Below are 27003 nucleotides of genomic sequence, written 5' to 3' on the forward strand. Positions count from 1 at the left end.
ACCCAAACCAGAAAATACCACTTCCTTATTTCCTTCCTCTTTGCTCGCCTCCCTCAGGCCTACAGTACAGTCCTGCTGGTCCATTGGCAAGCTGAGGCAGGAATGATCCACACATGCTCTTACCCATGCAGTCTCTGTAGTAAAAATGACTGGCAGCATTTATATTTGAGCATATAATCAGTCCGATCAATGGATACTGTAATAACTACTCTTTCCAGTCATCTCCCTTATTGGTATAAAGTCTCAGAAACCTGTCTAAATTGTTCTCAAAGCTTAGAGTTTCATAAAGCAAAGTATCGTATTTTTTGCTCTATAAGATGCACTTTTTTCCCTCCAAAAATGAGTGGAAATATGGGTGCATCTTATAGAGCGAATACTAACTAACCCCTCCCCCCTTACCTTAGTTCCTCCGGTGGTCCAGTGCTTTAGGGCAGGAGCTTCAGCCTCCTGCCCTCCAGCTTTCTCCCCAGCGGCAGCATTGGAGCGGCAAGAAGGCAGGCGTCAGTTTTTTGCATCCTGCCTTGTTCCATGCCACTCTGTGAATGACTGCCCCAGTTCTCTTGGGAACTGGGGCAGCCATTCACAGAGCGGTGCGGGACAAGGCAGGAAATGAAAAACTCGTGCCTGCCTTCTTGCCGCTGCCGCAGCCACTCAGGAAAAAGAAGGAGGGAAGGGCAGGAGGCTGAAAGCTCCTGCCCTACAGCGCTGGACCGCCAGAGGAGTTAAGGTAAGGGAGGGCCCTGCCTGCTTGTCTCAGGGTGGGGTGCCTGCTACTAGGCCAGCCTGCCTGTCACTGGCCTTCCTGCCTTGTCCCTGCCTGCCCTGTGCTGGCCTACCACTAGACCACCAGAGGGGGGACAGGGTGCAGAGCCTGGCAAGGAGTGTGGGGTTGGGTGCAGAGCCTGGCAGGGAGAATTTGGTTCAGAATGTTTTTTTTTCTTGTTTTCCTTCTTTAAATCTAGGATGCGTCTTATGGTCAGGTGTGTCTTATGGAGCGAAAAATACGGTTCCTCCCTCACCTCTTAAGTTTTTGGATTGTAGATTAATTTTAACATAGTAAATGACATCAGATAAAGCCCTGAACGTTCCATCCAGTCTGCTCATTAGCTGCACACATTATAAATTCTTGATTAAATTGAATTGTCTTTTTTTTTTTTTTTTTAAATATTTCTGGGCCATAGACTGTAAAGTCCACCAGATACTGTACTTAGATTCCATCTACTGGAGTTGGTGTTGAATCTCACTTCACTCTATCCATCCAATTCATCGATGCAGGGCTGCCTAATTCTGGTCCTCGAGATCTACTCACAAGCTAGGTTTTTAGGATATCCACAATGAATATGCATGCGAGAGATTTACCTGCACTGCCTTCTTGGTATGCAAATCTCTCTCATGCATGTTCATTGTGGATATCCTGAAAATCCGGCCTGCCAGTAGATCTCGAGGACCGGAATTGGGCAGGTCTGGAATACAGATCGTAAAATAAGCCCAGCAACGTTCTTATGTTCCAAGTTACTGGAGTTCTCATCAATGCCCTCCCAAACTCATCCTAAACCAAATCACCATATACAAGACACAGACCATGCAAGTCTGCCCAGTACCAGCCTTAATTATTCAATTTATACAATTCATTTTCTAATTTGAGATCCTCTGTGCTCATTCCACACTTTTTTGAATTCTGTCACTGTTTTCCTCTTCACACCTCTCACTGGAGGGCATTCCAGGCATCCACCATCCTCTCCATGAAAATGAATTTCCTAACATTACTCCTAAGTCTATCTCACAACCTCAATTTATGATCTTTAGTTTTACCATTTTCCCATCTCTGGAAATTATTTGGTTATATATTTAACACCTTTTAAGTATTTAAACATCTTTATCATATCTCCCCTGTCCATCCTCTCCTCCAGAGTATACATATTGTGGTGTGGTTTATTTATTTTTTATGAACTCCCTTTTCCAACAGCTGGATCAAGGCAGTGTGCATAAAATATAGTTAAAAAGAAAGGAACTCCATAATAATTGATAAGACAGAACAAGCATTCACAACAAACATTTATCCAAGAGAGAACATCACACATCTATGTCTTCCATCTAACCTCCTCCAGGGTCAAAGTCATAAAAGGTGAACTAGCAGAGAGGGAGTCTGGTATTGGTAGTCAAATGCAAGCCTAAATAAGTGGTTTTTAGCAGGGCCTGAATTTTACAGATGTTTCTGAGTTGGGATAAAGATTCAATAACTTTGTTATCCCAGGACAAGCAGGCAGCATATTCTTTACGCATGGGTGACGTCACCGACGGAGCCCTCGGTACGGACCTTTTTACTAGAAAGTTCTAGTTGGCCGCACCGCGCGTGCGCCTTCCCGCCCGACGGAGGAGAGCGTGGTCCCCAGTTTCTTCGTTTCCGCGGAGCGAAGAAGACGTGTGTTTTTCAACGTCGTTGAAATCCTCCTTTTGCCTTCCCGCTCGCGTTATTTTTTCGGTTTTTCCACCTTCGGGTGCTTTTTTCTTTCAATTTATTAAAAAAAAAAAAAAAAATCTTTTCTTTTTGCTTTATTTTTCGTTCCTGCCCCGGCGGGGCCTGTTGTCACGATCCAGGCCTCGGGGTTTGATTTTGCGGAGGCCGTGTTCCCATTCATGCCCCCGCAGCCCGGTTTTAAGAAGTGCCAGCGGTGTGCACGCCCGATCTCCCTCACTGACCCACACAACTGGTGCTTGCAGTGCTTGGGACCGGAGCATCGGGCGGACTCCTGCACCCGCTGTGCCACTCTTAAAAAACGCACTTTGAAGAATCGTCAAATCCAACAAAATCTACTTTTCGGCACCGGCCCGACTATGGATTCGACCTCTTCATCTGCGGCACCGTCGAAATCGGCACCGACCACTTCGACGACGCCTGAGACGACATCGGCGCCTCCGGCGCCAGGTAAGCCGGCTAAGAAGCCTTCCACCCTTGAGCGCCCTCCCACCTCGGGGACGACACCAGTCCTTTCGGCTCCACGCCGAGCCAAAAAATGCTCCACTCCGATATCGGTGAGTGCCTCGTCATCGGCCTCCTCATCGCCGGAGTGTAGAGCGGCACCCATGGAACCAAAGAAGAAAAAAGTGGTTCCGGTGCCTCCCCTGGATGACCGCATTGCGGCCATCCTCCAGGACAAGTTGCAGGAACAACTCCACCAGCAACTTCAGCAGCTCTTACCCTCTATCTTGGCACCGCTGCTCTCGGTACCAGACCGGCCCGAGCCCCGCACCGTCCAACCGGTATCCACTCCATCGGTACCTATGGACTCCTCCATGCCCATTCTCTCGGCACCACATCTCCATTCCCATGCCGAGACTATGGCCTTGACGACGACCGATCCTCCTCGGGACCGAGCAGGGCACCGGTCTTCCCACGACCCTGACCGGCACCGTACTTCCCGGGACCGAGACAGACACAGGTCTGCATCACCCGGTAACGTCTCGGTACGCTCAGGCAAGTCTTTGTCTAAAACTCACCATACCGAGCCTTCCACTCCGGTCTCTCAACACGCACATACCGATGTCAGAGACCCGGACCTATGGGAACAATCCCCTACCGGTACCGAGGAGGATGCATCGTCGTCGGACGAAGAGCCTTCGGCACCCGATACCACATCGAGACCTGAACAATCTTCCTTCTCTAAATTCCTCAGGGAGTTGTCGGGTGCTTTGTCTTTGCCACTGGAATCTGACTCTAAGAAGTCACAAGCTTTCCTGGAGGCATTGGATTTCGATCAACCTCCCAAAGAGTTCCTCAAGTTGCCCGTGCATGATATCCTACGGGAAACTTTTTATAAAAATTGGGAGAACCCGCTGACTGTCCCTGGGGCCCCCCGTAAATTGGACAGCCTCTATAGGGTTATACCAATCCCAGGATTTGATAAACCCCAACTGCCTCATGAGTCTCTCCTGGTAGAGTCCACTTTAAAAAAGACTCAGGGCTCCAGTGTTTATGCCTCCACCCCTCCTGGCAGAGAGGGCAAAACTATGGACAAGTTTGGCAAGCGGCTCTACCAGAATGCCATGCTTGCCAACAGGGCAAACAACTACTCGTTCCATTTTTCATTCTACCTGAAACATCTGGTAATGCAACTCTCCGCCATGCAAAAGTACATGCCAGAGCATAAGGTTCCACTTTTCCAGCAGCACGTCTCCAGCCTGCTTCAACTAAGAAAATTTATGGTGCGCTCTATCTATGACTCTTTTGAGCTCACCTCCCGTGCATCTGCCATCGCTGTGGCTATGCGCCGCCTGGCCTGGCTCAGGGTCTCTGATCTGGACGTCAACCATCAAGACCGATTAGCCAACGCCCCATGTCTTGGTGATGAATTATTCGGAGAGTCCCTGGATACCACCACGCAGAAACTCTCTGCCCATGAGACCAGATGGGACACTCATAAAACCTAAGAAAAAGGCTCCACCTGCTCGTCCTTACAGACCACAGACCTCATATCAGCACAGGTTCTCCGCTAGGCCGCTCAATCCACCTTCACAGCAACCTAGGCGGGCCCGCCAACACCAGCACACCCAGGCTCGTGCCCAGTCTAATCAACCTGCCAAGCCTCTTCCTCCTGCCAAACCATCTCAGCCCTTTTGACTCCTCTCTCCAGGGCTTAGCCAGTCTTCCACCCTCATTGCCCCTTCCTCAGCCAATCGGAGGCAGGCTCCACATCTTCATCAGCCGTTGGGAGGTCATCACATCGGACCAGTGGGTCCTCAACATCATCCGCCACGGCTACTCTCTCAACTTCCAGACTCTTCCACCAGACAATCCTCCCGTAGAGTCTGCTTCTCTTTCAACTCAAACCCCCCTCCTCCTGAGGGAGGTCCAATCCCTCCTTCTCCTCAATGCCATCGAAGAAGTACCTCTGGAACAAAGGGGCCGGGGATTCTACTCCCGTTACTTTCTAGTTCCAAAGAAGACAGGAGACCTACGTCCCATTCTCGATCTCAGGGACCTCAACAAGTGTCTAGTCAAGGAGAAGTTCAGAATGCTCTCCCTTGCCACGCTTTACCCTCATCTCTCTCAGAACGACTGGCTATGTTCCCTGGACCTCAAGGAGGCCTACACTCACATCCCAATCAATCCATCCTCACGCCGCTACCTACGATTCCAGGTGCACCATCGCCATTATCAGTACAAAGTGCTACCTTTTGGCCTCGCTTCATCACCCAGGGTGTTCACCAAATGCCTCATTGTGGCGGCGGCCTTCCTCAGGTCTCACAACCTCCAGGTGTTTCCCTATTTGGACGATTGGTTGGTGAAAGCACCTACGTCTCCGCTTGTGTTACAAGCCACTCATCAAACCATCTCTCTCCTTCATCTTCTGGGGTTCGAGATCAACTACCCCAAGTCGCATCTGCTTCCCACACAGCGCCTTCAGTTCATTGGAGCAGTTCTCGACACCACACTCATGAGGGCGTTTCTCCCCTCCGACCGACAGCGGAATCTGCTCCGCCTGTGTCGTCAGGTGCTCCTCCATCACTCCATTTCTGCCAGACAGATGATGGTCCTCCTGGGACACATGGCCTCGACGGTGCATGTGCTTCCCCTGGCACGACTCCACCTCAGGACACCTCAATGGACTCTGGCCAACCAGTGGTCCCAGACCTCGAATCTTCTTTCTCATCCCATCTCTGTGACATCGTCTCTTCATCGATCTCTACAATGGTGGTTGAACTCCTCAAATCTTTCCAGGGGCCTTCTTTTTCATCTGCCCCCGCATTCCATGATCATCACCACGGATGCCTCCCCTTATGCATGGGGAGCTCACCTGGGAGACCTACGCACCCAAGGTCTTTGGACCCCACAGGAGCGTCGACATCACATCAATTTCCTAGAACTACGAGCCATGTTCTACGCTCTCAAGGCCTTCCAGCACCTTCTTTGTCCTCAGGTTCTGCTCCTGTGCACGGACAACCAAGTCGCCATGTACTACATAAACAAACAGGGCGGCACCGGATCTCGCCTCCTTTGTCTGGAGGCTCTTCGCATCTGGACCTGGGCCACAGCCCGCTGTCTATATCCAGGGCGAACAGAACTCCCTGGCCGACAATCTCAGTCGCATCCTGCAACCTCACGAGTGGACCTTGGATCCTCCCACGCTCCTCTCCATTTTTGCTCGCTGGGGCACTCCGCAAGTGGACCTATTTGCAGCCCCTCACAACCATCAGCTGCCCCAGTTCTGCTCCAGACTCTTCTCTCCTCACCGTCTGGCCCCGGATGCATTCCTTCTCGATTGGACGGATCGGTTCCTCTATGCCTTTCCTCCTCTACCTCTGATGTTGCGGACTTTATCCAAACTCCGCAGGGACGGAGCCACCATGATCCTCATAGCTCCCCGGTGGCCTCGTCAACATTGGTTCTCCCTCCTGCTTCAGCTCAGCTCCAGGGAGCCCATTCCTCTACCTGTGTTTCCTACTCTACTTACACAGCAGCATCAGTCTCTACTACATCCAAATCTGTCTTCGCTCCACCTGACAGCTTGGTTTCTCTCGGGCTGACCTCTCCAGGAAATCTATCTCAGCCTGTCTGTCTCGTCTTGGACGCCTCCAGGAAACCGGCCACCCTCCAATGTTACCATCAGAAGTGGACCAGGTTCTCCTCTTGGTGCCTCCGTCATCATCACAATCCCACCTCTTTAGCGGTGGAAACTGTTCTGGACTACTTGCTCTCCCTGTCCAACGCAGGCCTCAAGTCTACCTCAATCAGAGTTCATCTCAGTGCCATCACGGCATTTCATGAGCCTGTCCTAGGAAAACCCCTCACGGCTCATCCTCTGGTTTCCCGATTCATGAGGGGCCTCTTCAACATCAAACCACCTCTGAAGCCCCCTCCAGTCGTCTGGGACCTGAATGTGGTTTTGTCTGCCCTCATGAAACCTCCTTTTGAGCCGCTTGCCACAACTTCGCTCAAATTTCTGACATGGAAGGTGCTTTTCCTCATTGCCATCACCTCTGCCAGGAGGGTCAGTGAGCTTCATGCACTGGTTGCCGATCCACCGTTCACTATTTTTCACCATGACAAGGTGGTTCTGCGCACCCATCCAAAGTTCCTCCCCAAGGTGGTCTCGGCTTTTCACCTCAACCAGTCCATTGTGTTGCCTGTTTTCTTCCCGAAACCCCATTCGCATCCCGGGGAACAGGCATTGCACAGTCTTGACTGCAAGCGTACCCTGGCTTACTATCTTGATCGTACAAGGGCTCACCGCTTGTCCCCTCAGCTCTTCCTGACCTTCGACCCGAACCGTTTGGGTCGACCGGTCTCTAAACGAACGCTATCCAACTGGCTTGCAGCTTGCATCGCGTTCTGTTACGCTCGGGCCGGTCTGTCACTAGACGGTGCTGTCACGGCCCACAGGGTAAGAGCTATGGCCGCTTCTGTTGCTTTCCTCCGTTCCACACCCATTGAGGAAATCTGCAAGGCGGCCACCTGGTCCTCAGTTCACACATTCACTACTCACTACTGTCTGGATGCTTTCTCCAGACGGGATGGGCACTTCGGCCAATCTGTACTTCAGAATTTATTTTCCTAATGGCCAACCATCCCTCCTGCAAGTCGGGAGGCAGGCGAAGAGGAGCTGAGAGAAGAGAAAAAGAGGAAGAAGGAAGGAATCGGAGAAGCAGGGCAGGCGAGAGTGAGGGGCAGAGGCGAGAGCTAGCTCCGCCCACCCCTCTGACGTCAGCCAGGCACCGATCCGAAGCTCCCCCTTAAAAGGGGAGGAGCCAACGGCGCGATAACATCAGAGCCCAGTAAGCAGGGCAGGCAGAAGCAAGTCGGGAGGCAGGCGAAGAGGAGCTGAGAGAAGAGAAAAAGAGGAAGAAGGAAGGAATCGGAGAAGCAGGGCAGGCGAGAGTGAGGGGCAGAGGCGAGAGCTAGCTCCGCCCACCCCTCTGACGTCAGCCAGGCACCGATCCGAAGCTCCCCCTTAAAAGGGGAGGAGCCAACGGCGCCCAGCCGTTCGGCGCACGGCGAAGGCGAGCGGTAAAGGCGCTCGCCTTAGCGAGAGCGCCTTTGCGAAGGGCCTTGCAAGGGACGAGTATCTACTATCAAGAACACCGAGGAGGACTGAACGGTAAGGAAGCGACAAACACAGAAGGTAAGGAAGAGACAGACGCCAAGGGAACAAACCCACACATACAATCAAGGTGAGGTAGAGCGGAGACAGCACACACAAAAGAGACAGCAAGGCAAGCAACATAAGGAAGCAGCAGGCAAGGGACACAAGCACACACGAGGGAAGCAAGAAATGGAAGCCCAAGGAAGTCAGAAGGTGAGCTTTCCGGTCTTCTGTATCGGCTGCAATATGTATGACTACCTCCCTTCGGGGATCCAGGCATACATTTGCAATCGATGCATGGAGATGGATAGCTTGAAATGTCAGGTAAGACTATTGGAAGGAACAGTGATGGAACTCGAAGACAGAATCCGAACACAGGAGAAGATTCTAGTGGAGTACAGCCCAAACGACGAGGTCAAGAAACTAGAAATGTTCATAGAGGAAGCTCATCAGCACCACGTAGAGATCCCAGGGCTGGAAAACTGTACTCAGGAAACCCATGTGAGGAGAGAAGACACCCATGCAAACACAGAAGAAACCGAAGACGAGGTAGGAGACAACCGCACACCAGGAGGAATAGTGAGAGCACAGGAAGACATCGCCCCACCCAAAGAACAGGAAACAATTTCAAGAGTATCATTGGAGGAAGAAGACTGGCCCTACTCCAAGGACGTGGACCTACGCCCCCCAAGGAACTCCCGAATAAAGAAGATGGGGATCATCGTAGGTGACTCCATTATACGACATGTGGACAGCCACACTGCAGGAGGAAGAGAGGACAGAGTCGTCACCTGTCTGCCTGGAGCAAGAGTGAAGGATGTGACCAACAGGATCTCCAGGATCATAGATGGCGCAGGGGGAGAGGACACCGCTGTGCTTATCCACGTGGGAACAAATGATGTGAGCGGGCGGAAGTATGACAGGGAAGAGCTGAAGGGCCAGCTCCGCTCACTCGGAAGACAACTGAAGATCAGGGAGGTGAAGGTGGCCTTCTCTGAGATCCTCCCAGTACCAAGAGCGGATGGAAAGAGACAAGGGGAATTGCAAGTAATCAACGCCTGGATGAGACGATGGTGCGAAGAAGAAGGCTTCGACTTCGTGCGCAACTGGACGGCGTTCTGGGGAAAAAGCAAGTACTACAGAAGGGACGGACTACACCTCAACAAGGAAGGAGCAAGAGTTTTGGGAGGCAACATGAAGAAGGCAATCGAGAAGGCTTTAAACTGAAAGATAGGGGAAAGCCGACAGTCGACCACCGGTCGATGGCACGGATAGCAGGATGCCCCGACGAAGAAGCCAAGGACTACTACTCCTACACAAGAGAAGACGACCTCACAGCCAATAAGGGAGAAAAAGCAGGAAGGGACAACTCGGACACAGGAGGGGACGACCACACAGCAAACAAGGGTGATAACATAGGAGCAGTAAAGGATACCGTAATTGAAACTATAGGGACGGCCAAGAGTAGAAGGTCCAAAAAGGTAACACGAAGGGAACTTAGATGTATGTATACGAATGCTAGAAGTCTAGGTAACAAAATGGGGGAACTAGAGACAATAGCAAGACATGACATATTGGATATCATTGGCATAACAGAAACATGGTGGAATGAAGAAAACAAATGGGACACAGTACTACAGGGATACAAACTGTATAGAAGAGATCGAGTAGGGCAGAAAGGTGGAGGTATTGCTCTATATGTTAAGGAGGGAAAAGATTCTGTTGAAATGGTTACAACAGAAATGAAAGAGAAGCTTGAGTCACTCTGGATCAAAATTCCTGGTCAATATGGCGCAGATACGAAAATTGGCCTTTACTATCGTCCCCCAGGACAGGCGGAGGAAACTGACTCAGAAATGATGGAGGAAATCAAACAAGAATGCAAGATAGGCAATGTAATTATATTGGGAGACTTCAATTTCCCAGGGATAGACTGGAAACTAGCAACCTCCAACTGCGGCAAGGAGGCCAAGTTCCTGGAGGTGCTAGGGGATTGCTTCCTGGAACAAATGGTAAAAGAGCCGACAAGAGGCAACGCCACCCTGGACTTGGTCCTAAATGGCCTCACGGGACCGATAACAGAAGTGGAAGTCATGGTTCCACTGGGAACGAGTGATCACAATGTAATCAACTTTAAACTTGACATCGGGAAAGGGAAACATGCCAAAACCTTAACCACCACCTTAAACTTTAAAAAGGGTAAATACGATCGCATGAGAGCCATGGTAGAAAAACGACTCGAGAAGATGGTGGACAAACTTGAAACGGTAGATCAGGCATGGTCCCTACTGAAAAATACTATCACAGAAGCACAAGATCTCTACATTCCGAGGATTTCCAAAGATCGGAGAACAAAGAGCAAAAGAGAACCGGCATGGCTTACCATACAGGTGAAGGAAGCCATAAAAGAAAAGAAGGACTCTTTCAAAAAATGGAAATGCATAAAGACAACCGAAGCTTGGAACAAACATAAAGATGATCAGAAGAAATGTCACAAGGCGGTGAGGGATGCCAAACAGGAATATGAGGAAAAAATAGCCCAGGAGGCCAAAAACTTCAAGCCCTTCTTTAGATACGTGAAAGGGAAAAAACCTGCAAAAGAGGCAGTGGGACCCCTGGACGACCAGGGAAGAAAAGGGTACATCAAGGAAGATAAACAAATCACAGACAAACTAAATTCCTTCTTTGCGTCCGTCTTTACGAAGGAGGACACCTCAACAATACCTGAAGTGGAGAAAGTGTTTGCAGGAGAAATAGAAGACAGCCTCACCACAGTTGAAGTGGACTTAGACCAGATATACTATCAGATCGACAAACTTAAAAGTGACAAATCCCCTGGACCGGATGGAATTCACCCGAGAGTCTTAAAGGAATTGAAGGTTGAAATCGGAGAGTTATTGCAAAAACTTGCAAACCTGACAATCAGAACTGGACAGATACCGGACGACTGGAGGATAGCGAACGTCACCCCAATTTTCAAAAAAGGATCGAGAGGGGAACCGGGCAACTATAGACCTGTGAGTCTTACGTCTGTCCCTGGCAAGATGGTTGAAGCACTGATAGCATAGTCCGGCACTTGGACGCACATGACTTGATGAAACCCAGTCAACATGGATTCAGGAAAGGGAAATCATGTTTGACGAATTTACTCCAATTTTTTGAGACCGTGAACGAGCAAATTGATAGTGGGAAGCCGGTGGACATAATATACTTGGACTTCCAGAAAGCGTTCGACAAAGTTCCACACGAAAGACTTCTCAGGAAACTACAAAGCCATGGCATAGAGGGAGATATACAAAGATGGATAGGCAAATGGCTGGAAAACCGAAAGCAGAGAGTGGGCATAAATGGGAAGTTCTCCGACTGGGAGAAAGTGACTAGTGGTGTACCCCAGGGCTCGGTACTTGGGCCGATCCTTTTTAATATTTATATCAATGACCTGGAGGAAGGAACATCCAGTGAGATCATCAAGTTTGCAGACGATACAAAACTATGCCGGGCGATCAGATCGCAGGAGGATAGAGAGAAACTCCAGAGCGACTTGTGTCGGTTAGAAACATGGGCGGAGAAATGGCAGATGAAGTTCAATGTGGAGAAATGCAAGGTAATGCATTTAGGCAATAAGAATAAGGAATACGAGTATACAATGTCAGGTGCAACTCTGGGGAAGAGTGAACAAGAAAAGGACCTGGGTGTACTGATAGATAGGACCCTGAAGCCGTCGGCACAATGCGCGGCAGCGGCAAAGAAGGCAAATAGAATGTTGGGCATGATAAAGAAAGGAATCTCGAGTAGATCGGAGAAAGTTATAATGCCGCTTTATAGGGCAATGGTCAGACCACACTTGGAATACTGCGTCCAACATTGGTCTCCCTACCTAAAGAAGGATATAAAACTGCTGGAGAGGGTGCAGAGACGAGCAACAAAACTGGTGAAGGGTATGGAGAAACTGGAATACGAGGACAGACTTATAACACTAGGATTGTTCTCCCTTGAGAAAAGGAGACTGCGTGGGGATATGATCGAGACCTTCAAAATACTGAAAGGAATCGACAAAATAGAGCAGAGAAGATTATTTACATTGTCCAATTTGACACGGACTAGAGGACATGTAATGAAGCTAAGGGGGGACAGGTTCAGGACTAATGTCAGGAAGTTCTGCTTCACTCAGAGAGTGGTTGACACCTGGAATGCCCTCCCAGAGGAGATTATTGCGGAATCGACCGTCCTAGGCTTCAAGAGCAAACTAGATGCATATCTCCTTAAGAGAGGCATATAAAGATATGGTGGACTATAAATTACGCCAGGTGTACACCTGGCAGGGCCTCCGCGTGTGCGGATCGCCGGACTTGATGGACCGAAGGTCTGATCCGGAGATGGCAGTTCTTATGTTCTTATGTTCTTATGTTCTCCCTCTTTGTTAGCTTGGAGGTCACCCATGCGTAAAGAATATGCTGCCTGCTTGTCCTGGGATAAAGCACAGTTACTTACCGTAACAGGTGTTATCCAGGGACAGCAGGCAGATATTCTTACGTCCCACCCTCCTCCCCGGGTTGGCTTCTTAGCTGGCTTATACTAACTGGGGACCACGCTCTCCTCCGTCGGGCGGGAAGGCACTCGCGCACGCGCGGTGCGGCCAACTAGAACTTTCTAGTAAAAAGGTCCGTACCGAGGGCTCCGTCGGTGACGTCACCCATGCGTAAAGAATATCTGCCTGCTGTCCCTGGATAACACCTGTTACGGTAAGTAACTGTGCTTTCCAGAAAAGGGTAGGATTTTTTCCTCCTGTCAGCTTTTCTCTTTTGGGGGTTTTGATGTCTGGACTTCCTATAGCAAGGTTCAGGTTGAAGTTGAGGAGGTAGTGGTCTGACAGAAGACCGGGGTCCATTTGATGTTGAAGGTGTGGATGTAAGTTGAGGGTGTGACCTTTTTCATGTGTGGGGCCCGATGGCATGCTAGTGATTTGGCTGTCTTCTAGCAGTTTTTTGAACTGTTTGGCTTCATTGTTGCTGGTAGATTCAAGCGGTATGTTGATATCTCCAAGAATAAGCAGTCTGATGTATTGGCAGGCAAGGCTTAATATTATTTCCAGCAGTTTTGTACTTGCGCTTGATTGGGAGTTTGGGGGGATACTAATGATGTTTACAGTTAAGTTGACTTTGTCTTCCAGCTTACATTCTATATATTTTAGATTGGGCTGGATGGTGGAATCTGTCAGGGTAACATTGTATGTGTTCTTGTATATTATGGCTATGCCACCTCTTCACCTGTTTCTTCTAGGAATTTGAATGATAATGTATCCTGGTGGACAGAGGTGGGGTAGTTCTGGACTGTTTGACACTTTTAGCCATGTTTCAATAGGAGAGGCTAGTTCCAGGTTGTTTGTTGAGATCAACTCATTTAGAAGGAATAGTTTGTTTATCACCAATCTTGCATTGATATACATGCACTCTAGTGAAGGCTTTTTTTTTTTTGGGGGGGGGGGGATTAATTTGTGTTTGCAATAAGTTTTAGATTAGTGTGATTTCTGAAAGGGGTTATTTTTTTGCTCTCTTGCTTGGAGTGCATTTGAGCCTGAGGATAGGAATGAGGTTCAGGTGTGTTCCATAGTAGACCTTAAATATGGTGGGTGGATTTTGGGGCCTGGGCCTTTGTCCGGTGGAGTGCCAAGAGGAGATGGTTCTGCTAGTGGGTAGTGTGGTTTAAACTTCTGTGAGGCTAATGAGGCATAGAAGGGGTAAGATTTGAGTGGGCGAGGGTTTCATTGTGGTTGATTAGATTAGAAGAGAGTTTTAAAGCTACTAGATTAAAGCAATGTGAGTTCTAAGCTATAGGTGTACCATAAGCTATATTTTAAAATCTACAAGTGTTCAGGCTATAAGAGTAAGATTTTAGTGTTCATCTTTCAAGTAATCCTTTCCATCTCATACTGCTAAGGTGAAATTAAAGTTTGAAAGGTCTACTCTATCTCTAGGCTTGCCTATTACTCACAGTTAGGAAGCTGTCATTCTGGCGAGTGATTTGCTAGCTAGTGTTTGGTTCTTGGTTGGGTATAGGATGTGTCCCCGAGGTTGGTTATCTTAAGGTAGTAGCTGGTGAGCAACAGGTATAATTTCCTGCTGGTCCTGCTTGGTCCTCTCAAAGGGCCACTCAAAGGGCCCATCGGGAGGTACCTACCTGCTTGGGCCCTTTAAATGGGTCGAAGAGGAGGTTGCATGTTGCTCCAACAGTCACGCTGGAAGGGACTTCCGGCAATGCATAGTCTGGTGCAGTGACGGGGAAAGGTTCCGTTTCAATACATTCGAGATAAGTACACTTTTAGAAGATTGTTGCACACACTGCATTTCAAAACTATCTTTAGTTCAATAATGGTATCCTGTTGAGTATGTTTCTGTTGATCCATTTAGATTTTGGCAGTCTCTCAACTTCTATGAGCATATATAAATACAAATATATTTCTAATTTAATGGTACGCTTATAAAGATATCTCTTTATTGCAAAGCTTTTTGTTTTGTTAAGTATTTGCCTGCCAGTATTAATCATTTTTCCCTATTTTACTTGTGTGGATATCTCTGGGGGTAAGCAACACTGCCTTCATTGTATGCAGATTTATCTTATGCACATGCATTGTGGGTATCTTGAAAACCTGACTGGCTGGGTGGACTGAGCTAGACTAACATAGCACCCGCAGTACATAACTGCAACAAACTGTATATTGCTTTTTTGCCATGTTGCCTTTATATTGTCGTCTATCTGACCCCACATTTTCCATGGATGGTGTATCTAGATCAGTGTTTTTCAACCGCTGTTCCGCGGCACACTAGTGTGCCGCGAGATGTTGCCTGGTGTGCCGTACGGTCAGGGCCGCCATCAGGGCAGTACCACCAGTCTAGGGAAAGGGGCGGTCCGCCCTACGTGGACAGGAGAGAGCTGGACGGGGGACCCGCGGAGTTCAACACATCTCGAGCCGCGAGGCTCGTCTTCTGTTCCTGCCTGCCCTGCAGCTAACATATAGCCGATCGCAAGCGTTCCCCGATGTCAGCGCTGACGTCAGAGGGAGGGCTTAAGCAAAGCCTGCCCTCCGACGTCAGCGCTGACGTCAGAGAATACTTCCGTTCGGCTATTAGTGCGCGGCAGGGCAGGCAGGAAGCAGAAGACAAGCCTCGCGGCTTGAGCTTCGTTTTGCTGAGAAAGTTGCAAAGATGGGCTGGGAGGCAAACACGGAACACAAAAGGGGGGAGGGAGTGCGTTTTGGACACAAGGCATGAACTTGGGAGAGAGGAAGGGAGGGAAAGAGATGCTGAGGTGGGGGAGGGAATGCGTTTTTGGACACAGAAGGCATGGACTTGGGAGAGAGGAAGGGAGGGAAAGAGATGCTGAGGTGGGGGAGGGAATGCGTTTTTGGACACAGAAGGCATGGACTTGGGAGAGAGGGAGGGAAAGAGATGCTGAGGTGGGGGAGGGAATGCGTTTTTGGACACAGAAGAAATGGACTTGGGAGAGAGGAAGGGAGGGAAAGAGATGCTGAGGTGGGGGAGGGAATGCGTTTTTGGACACAGAAGAAATGGACTTGGGAGAGAGGAAGGGAGAGAAAGAGATGCTGAGGTGGGGGAGGGAATGAGTGTTTGGACACAGAAGGCATGGACTTTGGAGAGAGGAAGGGAGGGAAAGAGATGGTTGTGTACACGGGGAATAGAAGAAAGGAGAATTTTTGGTCATAGGGAGGGAGTGAGGTACAGATAGTGGCATACCAGGGTGGGGGGGGGCGGTCTGCCCCACCCCGGGTTTACGTCCCAAGGGGGTGCACAGCTGGCCACCCTCCAGTGTTGTCCCTAGGCCGGCAAACTGCGGCTCTTTAGCCACTTGAGTGCCACCGCCACCAACGGTGTTGTTGGCGGTGGCAGCATTATAAAATACTTTCTTTGTGTTTATTTGATTCCTATTCAAGAGAATTACTTTATATATAGTCAATATAGGCACAGAGTTAAATTTTTTAACATTTTCTAATGGTGGTGTGCCTCGTGATTTTTTTCATGAAACAAGTGTGCCTTTGCCCAAAAAAGGTTGAAAAACACTGATCTAGATGACTCTAGAAACTCTTGTTTTCCAGGGCTAGAGAGATTGTAATTGAGTCTTCCCCTCCCCCAGTGCCTATTGTATCAACTTTGTCTGTATCTTTGTCTTTGGTTTTTATGTTACCCTATTTTACTTTTATTATTACTTTTTTAAACTCTAATTTTAACAATTGTAAACTGTCCAGATACTTGTTTGGTCGGTATATCAAACTGTAAATAAACTTGGAAACTTGGAGTTGTAACCTGATGGGAGTAAGGCTGCTCTCCGTTATCTCTGGTCCAAAAGAGGCAAAGGAAAAACAATCTGTATTCAACTAGGATGAAGAGAGATGACCATAAGCCACCAGTATGGCAAAGAAAAGTTTTTATTGAATGTACACAAACCCAACACAGTCACCTTTTGCCAGGTGCCTACATTAGGGGTGTGATTTCTACAATTAAAATTAATATAAATATAACTTAAAAATGTAACAGACATTAAGTTTCCTTGTTTTAGTTAAGATGAAGCTGTACTGGTTAAAAAACATACAATGCCAATGTGAAATGATGGATTGAACATGAAGAGTGTACAGGAAACCAAACCTAGGGGTGGGACTAAAGTCCTTAATTCAGCAGAGAACCAAGCAGATGAGAAACTAACTTCTCAGAAGTAAAGGAAGAGAGGGGGTTTCTTTTTACTAGCTAAAAGTAGAGTACACTTCTCCCTCGTCATTCAAGGGGGATACGGGCAGAGCCGGACTGCAAATGGTGAAAAACCGTGATTATCCGGCTCTGACCCACCCCCATCTCCCTGCCGCCTTCCCGGCCTTACCTGGTGGTCTAGAGGGCTTTCGGGGCAGGAGCGATCTTCCTACACTCCTGCCCAGTGCAGATCGCCATGAGGAAATGACTGTAGGGAGTTCCCGACTTAGTCTATTAAGATATCTAAATTCCGACTTGGGCTGGTTTTTCGGCATTTCAAAGTTTTGATTACACTGCACAACAAAGTTTTTGCTTCCTGAACACTGCTGGGTGTTTCTTATAGAATTTTGGGTGCTGATCATGAATATTACATCAAAAATTACCCATCACGTACCATTTCAGAGAAATCTTCAATTTTGTCGTGATTTTTTCTTATATTTGGATGCAAACAATTTTTTCTCCCATAAGTGTCTTATCAACCAGGTATAACTGGAATATCTGTGGAGACCTCAAAGTCGTTGCTCTGTTACTAGGACTGCAGCTTGGCTATACAAAGTACTGCTGTTTCATCTGCGAATGGGACAGCCGAGACAGAGAGTCGCACTATTCTAGAAAGAACTGGCCACTCCGTAAAAAGTTAGTTCCAGGACAGAAAAATGTAGCACATGAATCGCTTGTTGACCCGACAAAGATATTTTTGCCTCCTCTTCACATTAAACTGGGACTCATGAAGAATTTTGTGAAAGCAATGAACAAGGAAGGGGAAGGTTTTCGTTATTTAAGACAGATGTTCCCAAGAATAACTGATGCCAAGATCAAAGAGGGTATTTTTGTTGGCCCCCAGATCAGACATGTTATGAGTGACAAGCGATTTGAAGATCTGTTAGTTGGGCCGGAAAAAATTGGCTGGAAAGCCTTGAAAGACGTTGTTGACAATTTTCTGGGCAATTACAGAGCCCCAAACTACATTCAGCTGGTAGACAAACTTCTCAAAGCATACAAGAGAATGAAGTGCAATATGTCACTCAAGATTCATTTCCTCCATTCACACTTGGACTTCTTCCCCGCAAATCTCGGTGCTGTGAGTGACGAGCACGGTGAAAGGTTTCATCAAGACATAGCTACGATGGAGAAACGATACCAGGGCAATTGGAATCCGTCAATGCTTGCCGACTATTGTTGGATGCTACAACGTGATGCACCAGACACTGAATATAAAAGAAACTCGGGAGCAAAACACTTTTAATTCTGTTTCATTTAGTCGCTTGTGCGAAACGTAAACTTGACTATATATTTTATTGTCAGTAAACATAAAAATGTCTATTTCTCATAGTTCTTACGTGATGCAGTAAAACCAAAACCATATTTGAGCATACCAAGTTGGTACCTGTCATAATCACCAAAAACTTTTCAGGAATCAAGACTTAACCAAAAAATTGTTGTGCAGTGTTATGAGCCTCATGGCATATAAGTGATATAACATCTGACTTCATGTAGGTTTGATTCGAGAGATTGCGTGCTTTTTTTGTCCACTTTTTTAATCATTTTTCCACCAATTTCTAGAGTTTGGTAATTTATCTGTTGGATTTATATGTTGCTATCTTACAGCTTATTGACAAGTATATTGATAGTGGTAATGATTGCAAAAGATGATTTGGGAATTGTATGCAGCAAAACAGCCTGCATTGGAAGCTTGTGTACAGTGCTATTTGCTTGTAGCCTCTTAACTACTTGGATTTTTTTTTTTTTTTTTTGGTAACTTTTATGTTTTTATATTTAAGATAGCCAGGGACCCTAAGACCCCCAAGGAAAGCCTTTTTATTTTTCTGAAACATGGCCCATGTTCAGTCATTTGTATTTTATACATTATTTGGTTTTTATCTTGTGGGTCACTAGTGACTGTATGCATCCTTTGTGGATTGTTTTTAAGTTAATTGGATGCTTATGAAACTATAAACTCTTCCACAATCTTTTTGTTGTTTTGCTGCTTCATTTTCTTTGTGGAACCTTTTGGTGCTATTTGGATGGATTGTGTTGTTTTGTGTTTTGGAATTTTATGAAGAAATAGCTTTTTGTTTTCATGTGCATATTTGGTTTCCTGTACAGTCATGTTCAGTACATCATTTTATAATGGCATTTGGTTTTCACCAGTATGGCTTCATCAAGTTTTCTTTGTTTTAGTTAATTTGCATTTGTTACATTTTAAGTTATGTGATGTATTAATTTTGCTTGTAGAAATAATAATAATAACAGTTTTTATATACCGCAGGACCGTGAAGTTCTATGCAGTTTACAATAATTAGAAGATGTTACAGTTTGAATGGATTTAGCAATGTTCTGCTGGTTAACATTGATAGAAAGATGCTACAAGTTGAGTGGAATTAGTGAAGTTAGAAACTCTAGAGATCAGTTATCCCTCTGCTGCAGGCATCTACTGAAACATGGTCATGTAAGGTTTGTGTATATTCAGTAAACTTTCCTTTGCCATAGCAGTGGTTTATAATCATCTTTCTTCATCCTCATTGATCATTCTGTTGACTCTTGTCCTGAGCATGCATCACCTGTATTACGTGCCAGGTCCAACCAGTGTGTGCAGCTTGAGCCTCAGGGGTAGATCATATCCACCATTATAATACAAGGCCTAGTATATGTATCTTGTGATTGCATTAGCAAGGAATATTTGATTGTTGATGTCAAGATCTTAGATCTGGGCAAGTCACTTGGTCCTCTATTGCCGGAACAGATAGGGAGATAGTTAAGAGTACCTGATTACAGTTCAATGATTTATAAACCACTTTGAGTGAATCTTTGCCTGAAAAGGTGGCTAATAAATCTAAAATAATAACAATATATCACACATTTTTGCATGAATTAGACTTACCAAATTGTTCACAATTTTCAAGCTTTGCACTATATTTTATAGGCAAGATCAATAATGCTTCAATCAACTTATCCACCTGCTTCATCTGCCAGTAGGGTAAGGTTGCAATCTGATTACTAAGGAGGACATTTAAGATAAGACTAGACATGTCTATGAAATTAGTACATTATGTATTTAGGCTCCTTTTATTAAGCTGCAGTAACAAATGGCTTTAGTACACCTTTAATCAGGTCATTCCCATGCACTAAGGCCATTTTTACCGCAGCCATAAAATTTCTGATTTTCTATTTACTTTAGTAATGGTTGTGCACTAATATTGTCATTAGCTTGCCATCGTTTATAAAGTTCTGCTTGTGAGAGCATTATCACCACCTATTTTCGAGGCAGCAAGGGCTCCAGAAATATCCATGCACTAACCAGTTAACACATCAATTGTTGCATGCTAAGTAGCTATTATAAGAATGCACAATAAAGGTCCCTGATGTGCCCTCTTAAAAATATATATATTTACCCCACATTTAGCATGCACAAATGACAAAACTAATGAATAATGCTTTAGCACATCCTACATTAGGCTTTTTTGCTTTATTAAGTATGCAGCCACACATGCAATATTTCCACATTTTATTTTGCACAAAATCCAGAAAGTGTTTTTTTTATTTTTATTTTTTTTTTTTTAATTAAGCAGCATTTTTAACACCTAATGTTGCTTAATAAAAATAATTATCTTATTTAGGATACCTCAACTTGTACTCTAAAAAGAATAGAAAACAAAATACTGCCTTTTATAGAACATATGCTGAGTGTAGCAAATAGTTAATATTGAATGTCAATTTGTATTTTGTATAGGTGCATTATCACTTCCATCAAAGCATTAATTCAACAGCTGTCTCAATGCTTATGAGAATATCTAGCAACTTTCTGGAGTTTGTGCAAAATGAGATGTGGAAATCTTATGTTCCAGTAGTCGAAGTTCATGTTTCAAGCAGCAAGCAGAGTTGAGAGACCAGGTCAAAATAAAGATAAAGCATCATATATAAAGCGTTCAGTGCCTACATTTGTAATTATGTATGGATAAATAAATACACTTTTGACCTAATAAAATATACTGACTCCTTCATTTGTGCCCTTTTGATTAGAGACCATCCTGGTGGCCCTTTGAAATATCTCCATGCGCCCTGACATTAGCTGTATTATGGCCGTTTATTACCCAGTGGTTGGTGCACATATATTTTCAACGAAAACGAAGGTAAAGACTTGTATGTGTATACAGATGAAATATGTCACATATGGAATTGTGAAGTATGAAGTGCCTTTCTCTCATGGGCTGTGCGTCCCACCCGAGCTACTCCGTAGTAAGGATGAATCTCATCTGATTTCCAATTTCACTTGTGAATCCAGTAATCTCTGTAGTGCATTTTTAATTGCATTTGGCTCCTTTTATAGTTGATATATAATGTTTATTTCAAAAGAAAATTTATTTAAATATGATGGCCATTTTTTAATTAATTTTTAATTTTACTCTTGCAGAAAACCAAACTGAGAAATTTTACAGTTTATGGTGATGAAGATAAAACACTGGGAGGTTCTTCATGGATCAGCAGTGGTTACTTTTGCTGCTTGTAGTAATTAGCTTTATATGGACTAATATTGCTGATCCTTGAATGAGTATTAGCTACTAGGTTGCAATTAAAATATAATACATAATATCCGCCCTTGAACAAATATGAACTGTTTTTAAATTATTAAGCATTATAGAATGCAACTTTCCTAATCAGCATTCCACCAAGACCTGGCTTAAATTCACTGCATATCTCAGAAATGAAGGTGCATTTAAGGTATGGAATGGAAAGTCTTGTAATAGTGAATCTCTTAATTTGAAATTCATTTGATAAAACTCATACTCAAAATGATTTATGCAGTTAACTGGCCTTTTCCTGCAAAGTCATGGTTGCCTGCTGCATAACTTGGGGCCTACTAGTGCTGATATTCAGTGCTACCTGAATAATTTAAGAGTTTGAAACTATATAGACTAGGTATGTTCAAAAGGTTCCAGGATTGATTTTATAAAAATTTATTATACAATCTTACTTATTCCTTTGGGTCCCTTTCTTGTGTATATACTTTCCCAATGTCGTTTCCACATCTAGAAACAGTCCTTAAACACATCTTCAGGAATCGCCAAAAGCTGAATTTTGCTTTATCTTCAATGATGTTGAATTACTTTCCTTTCAGCGTGGATTTAAGTTTAAGAAACAAGAAGTCAACAAGGGCCAAATCAGGAGAGTAAGGTGACTGAGGAAGAACCGTTATCGCGTTTTTGCACAAAATTCAAAAATTTTGACTCATTCAAAACACTTTCATGACTTATGACATGTTCCACATAAGCTTATACAGTGGTTCTGTGATCATAGTTGTCCTTTACTACTATAATTTTTTGTGTGTAGTAGTGATGTTCCCCATAAGCCACCTTCAACATTTCATGTTACCGAATTTAAAACAGAACTTCAGGCTATAGCACTGCTGAGGTCACACATGATGAAAAATAGCCGATCACGAAAACACACTTTCACAAAAACTGCTCTAGCTTGGAGATGAAAACAGATATCAGCAAAAGGAAAAAAGGAGGTTACTCACGAGGTTTCAAGTTACTCAACGCCGCCTCCACCTCTCAAAAGAACTTCCCCTTGATGCACAATTCAAACTGTCCTGGAACTTTTTGAACAGACCTCTTATTCAGCAGACTCCAGCATGTCAATCTCAATGCTGATATCAGATTTTTCTTCATGCTGTTTTTGATCAACAGTAATGCTGACTATAAAACTGCACATGCATCAGCCTTTGAGGATGCAGCTGCAATGTCACTTATAGTGATTAAATTAGACTTTTTGTTTTTAAGACATTTTATGTAGATTCAATTTTAATTTTCTTAATGAAGGAATTTCCGTTTGTACTCTTCTCCACTTGCACAACGCTCCACCCCAAACACATCTGCACACAATTGTTTTAAAACTTAGCCAATCAAAACAACAAGGAAATAATTTATCTACTTCTCTAAAATGAATTCCACTCTGTGGAATTGAATAGCTATGTTTGTTAACATGTTCAGATACGTAAAATACAATGTACTATTAGAAGCAAGCAGATCGGAATCGGCTGAAGATAGAATTTTGGAGTTAGGGATGTATAGTTGCATTTCTGCTTCCTAATTCCTTGCACAATAAGAGCATTTAATGTTGGGAAAGGGGAACAATGATTGCAGACCTAAAGTATGAACTACTCTGTAGTACTAAAGAATTCAAGGGAAGGTGGGGTTTGCACCAAAAAAGTATGCAAACATAAGCGCAATGTTGGTGCATTGTCTGTGCACGATGCAGAGAAGGGTTTTGTGCAGAAGATAACCCCGGGCAAAGCCTTGTGTTAGACACCAGCATATTAAAATCAATGGTAAGGTTATTTCCTACACTGCCCCACTGCATGGCTTTAATGCTAAGTCTGAGGAATTATAGAAGGTAAGTATCTGAGGATTTAGGGCTCCTTTTACGAAGCCGCGGTAGCAGCTTTAACACGCACGACATTTAATCACACGCTAACCCCTATACTAGCCCCAAAATTACAGCCTGTTCAAGAGGCGGCGGTAGCAGCTAGCGCGTCCGGCAGTTGAGCACGCGTTAAACTGCTACTACCCCTTCGTAAAAGGAGCCTTTAATGTCTGTTCCTTTTAATGTGAGCTTATGGGGGTCCATCAACTTTTTTCATTATCTCTATGAAGAGCATGGGTTTAAAAAAATAGTGGGGAAGAGCAGCCAGAGCTGCATACGAGTCTGAGCAGAAAAAAATTGTATTAGTTTCAGTATGCATCAATACATATGCTGAAATGCTATTCTGTGTAGAAATATGCTGATATGACCTGCATAAGTGTATTGCATCAGCTGGCATTCATCAAATCTGCCTGCTAAATTTATGCTATCTGAACCCCTGCAGAATACTGTTGGAGGAATTTGCAAATTAAGGGCTGAAACAATAGGTCAAATGTTAGTAAATGGTTTGGTCTGGCTTTTTTTTTAAAAAAAAGAAACCAACAGTAGAGTTAGATGCGTATATGTAGAAAAGAGTTTTGCTTGTTAATTTTAAAACAGTGATCCCGATGTGGTGGGATCCTTTGCCTACTGTTGTTGCCCATGTAACTGCCTCAAGAGAATAATTTCTGTGTTAAGATCACAAAATTGGGTGTAGTGAGACAATACATATTATGAAATATGCATCTGTACTCTTGATACAAAACTCTTTCCATCTCATCCTGCAAGACCAGTCCCAACAACCACACACAGAGAAAACAGAACACATTAGAACTTTCTCAGTGACATCAGTACTGGTATAAGGAGTGCAGCCAAATTACCTGCTACATCCGATGGTGATTACTGGACTGTTGCAGCATGAATGTTAGTAAGGACTGGGGCCATACTTTAAGGTCTGTCCTTCCTGGTCAAGCTGGATCAACTGGGAGTTCCCAGGGTGCCCGTCTGTATCATCTCTTTTCTGATTAAGCGCAATCCTAGCTGGACCCAGGGCGCAACTGCAGCTGTCTCCCTAGTTAAGCAGACTTTGTCTTCTCCCCCAGTGTGAAGCATAGTGCAGTATAGAAACTGGAAATAAGCTAGCTGTTGCTTTAACAGGGCCTCTTTGTCAAATTTAACCCCCCCAAAATTAGTATTGCAGGGTAACTGCAGGTACTTTGAGGAGGCACAGGTTACATTTGTTCCATACGGAGTACAGTATAGCAGTGGAGAGGTTGATTGGCCTAGCTTCAGGAGTCCCAGTACACAGGCTTGTATGCATGATGGCTGAGCAGTTGTAGCAGCCAGTGGTCAGACAACACACCAGGCATGCTCTGTGCTGTATGCCTGACCGATCTAGGATATCCAAGATGGCTTCTTTGGGGCACAGAGCAGGCAGATGATGAGGCAGAGAGCATGAAGAAAACCTACCATTTTGATAGACCTGTTCATCTTGGAAGAGGATGGCCTTGGAAGTCCATGAATCTTACCTGTTTTTCATGCCAAAGCCACTGCTTATCTTGCTGAAACAGTAGGAGGGGCCATGCTGTCATAGCCTTCTGTAGAGCACTTTAGTTGGGTGATCAGGGGTCCTCAGTGCTCATCTCAAGGGAGCTGCTGCAAGAGCTAGACAGTCCAACGAGTAGCTTTCAGGCCAAAACAGGGCATTATTTATGGCATAATCTCCAGTTTGTTTTAAATCTACTACATAGTAGCTTCGTCACATGCCCCCTAGTTCTAAATCTACTACTTAGTATTTAGATATCCAGTTAAGATACAGCCAACAGTAGTCAGTTTTTTATTTTCTTTTTTTTAACCTTGACTACTACAGGCAGAACTAATTCCCAATAGTCAGTGCTGAGCTATGTCCAAGTACTACCAGCACAGAATATTCAGGCTGATCAGCTGAGAACTTACTGCCAGGATGGATGCAGGTCCTGGCTGATATTTAGCCTGTATCTGCATAATACAATTATATAGGCCATGACTTGCATAAGGGTATATGGTCAGGTTCCCTTACCCCCCCCCCCCCCAGCTTTCCAACACCACTTCCTACCCAATCTCTTCTGTAAAAGCAGGAGTCCCCCCCACCCCAACAAGACCTCCACCTACATGCTGTAGCCTCCCCGCCCCCAACCTATCTTTATAATCCCTAGTGGTCTAGGGTTCAAAGATCAGGAATGATAGCTACTTGCTCCTGCCCATCATATGTCATGGCAGCAACAATGGGCAGGAATAAATAGGCATTGTACTTGCTCTTTGGGCCCCAGACCATCAGAGGTATAAAAGATAGGCCAAAGGGATATGAAGGAGGGCCCTGGAATGGGGGAAGTTCTGCTTGTCAGGGAGCAGAACAGAGGAGGTTCCAATGTACTTTTGGGGGGGGAGAGGGATTAGAGATTGGAGGGATCAGGAGGAGCTGAAGGACATCCTATCAGTGACTTAGGAGTCCCAACATTCAATGCCAACACTAGCATAGCTAAGTAGCCAAAGTTAGGACTGCATTTATATAGTCCTATTTTGTCGCTTAGTTGTGGAGGCACTGGCACTGAATTTGGCTATGCCTATATAACTGGAGGTTCCATCTTGCCCCACCCCCTACCCCTGGCTTAGTCCAGACTTCACATCAGCAGTTTCTGGTTAAGTACCATTGAATGTCCACAGACAGCCCTTAGAATACAATTTAAGCAGGCAGATCTGCCCTTGGCAAGGGAGAAAATTGAGCTGAAAATGCAATAGGTAGAGGGCCATAATCAAAAGAAAAGTCTAAGTCCGATTTGGACGTAGGGCGCTAGTCACCACCAGTAAAATGTCCATTCTTGAGTACATCTAAATTAGACAATTTTTGAAAAACAGAATATCTATACATCCAAGTGTTTGATCGTCCAGACCGCCACTACATCTATCTTTATACCACATTCTAGACCAAAAATTCATCCAAGTTCCAAATCAAGAACAAGACCTTTGCCATGAGAGGGGCCAGTATTGTGATGGACTGGCCACCCAGCCATTGCAACAGAACAGTGGGGCACCTTACAGGGCACTGCAGTGAACTTCATTTTCCACTATGAATGTAGTGTTAGAGTGGCTTATGGGCTTGGGTCATCTTCTATGGTTCACTAGCCCACCCCACCCCCAGACTACTTAAGCCACCTCTGTGCAGCTCTACTAGGCTTTCCTATGCCAGGTGCTGATGTTCTGGAGGCAATTATGTACGTTTTTATTCTGAACTTTGTGATAGTGCAATAGGGTCATTGAACATGGGAGGAGTGTGTGGGGGTCTTTACTTTGTGCCTGCAATGGTTATCTGGTCACTTTCGATACCCTTTGGGCACTTATACCTGTCTTTACATTATCTAAACTCAACGAATAAGTTTCACCTAGGCAGTCTCTCCAAACATTTGATTATCTCTGCAGGATGACTAAGTCTAGGTCAGCCCACATCCCGCTCTAACCATTCCTCCAAAAACACCATTTTCAGCTCTGGGACACAGCAGGCTTCAGAGGCCTATAATGTCCCTAGATATGTCCAAAAAGCTGTTTCTATTATTGGCGCTTGGACGACCTGACTTTTAGATTGTCCAAGTGCCGACTTGGGCGGGTTTATAGACATATTTAAGTTTCAATTATGAGGCCCTTAGTATCTCATCTTCATGTTGTTGTGACAGCAATAATTTTTCTAGAAACATATTTTAAAACATGGACCTGAAATTCTAGAAAAAAATATT

The 27003-nt window shown here is 45.2% G+C and overlaps 1 protein-coding gene across 4 annotated transcripts in view; it reads left to right on the forward strand.

Annotated features, from left to right (window-relative positions):
* The window catches only part of ACBD5 (acyl-CoA binding domain containing 5), a 96985-nt gene extending 73006 nt beyond the window's left edge, over positions 1 to 23979 (forward strand). For 2 of the 4 annotated variants that reach the window (XM_033931411.1, XM_033931409.1), the window contains 3 exons: positions 19761 to 19814; positions 20858 to 20967; positions 21249 to 23979. In XM_033931411.1, coding sequence (XP_033787302.1) covers positions 19761 to 19814; positions 20858 to 20967; positions 21249 to 21261 — 177 coding nt within the window. In that variant the 3' untranslated portion in view covers positions 21262 to 23979. Of the gene's footprint in view, positions 1 to 19760; positions 19815 to 20567; positions 20805 to 20857; positions 20968 to 21248 lie in introns of those variants that run through there. The other 2 variants (XM_033931410.1, XM_033931408.1) reach the window with 2 other exon arrangements.
* Positions 23980 to 27003: the final 3024 nt, after the last annotated feature.

This window comes from Geotrypetes seraphini, chromosome 2 (genome assembly GCF_902459505.1).
Source record: "Geotrypetes seraphini chromosome 2, aGeoSer1.1, whole genome shotgun sequence".
Taxonomy (NCBI): Eukaryota; Metazoa; Chordata; class Amphibia; order Gymnophiona; family Dermophiidae; genus Geotrypetes; species Geotrypetes seraphini.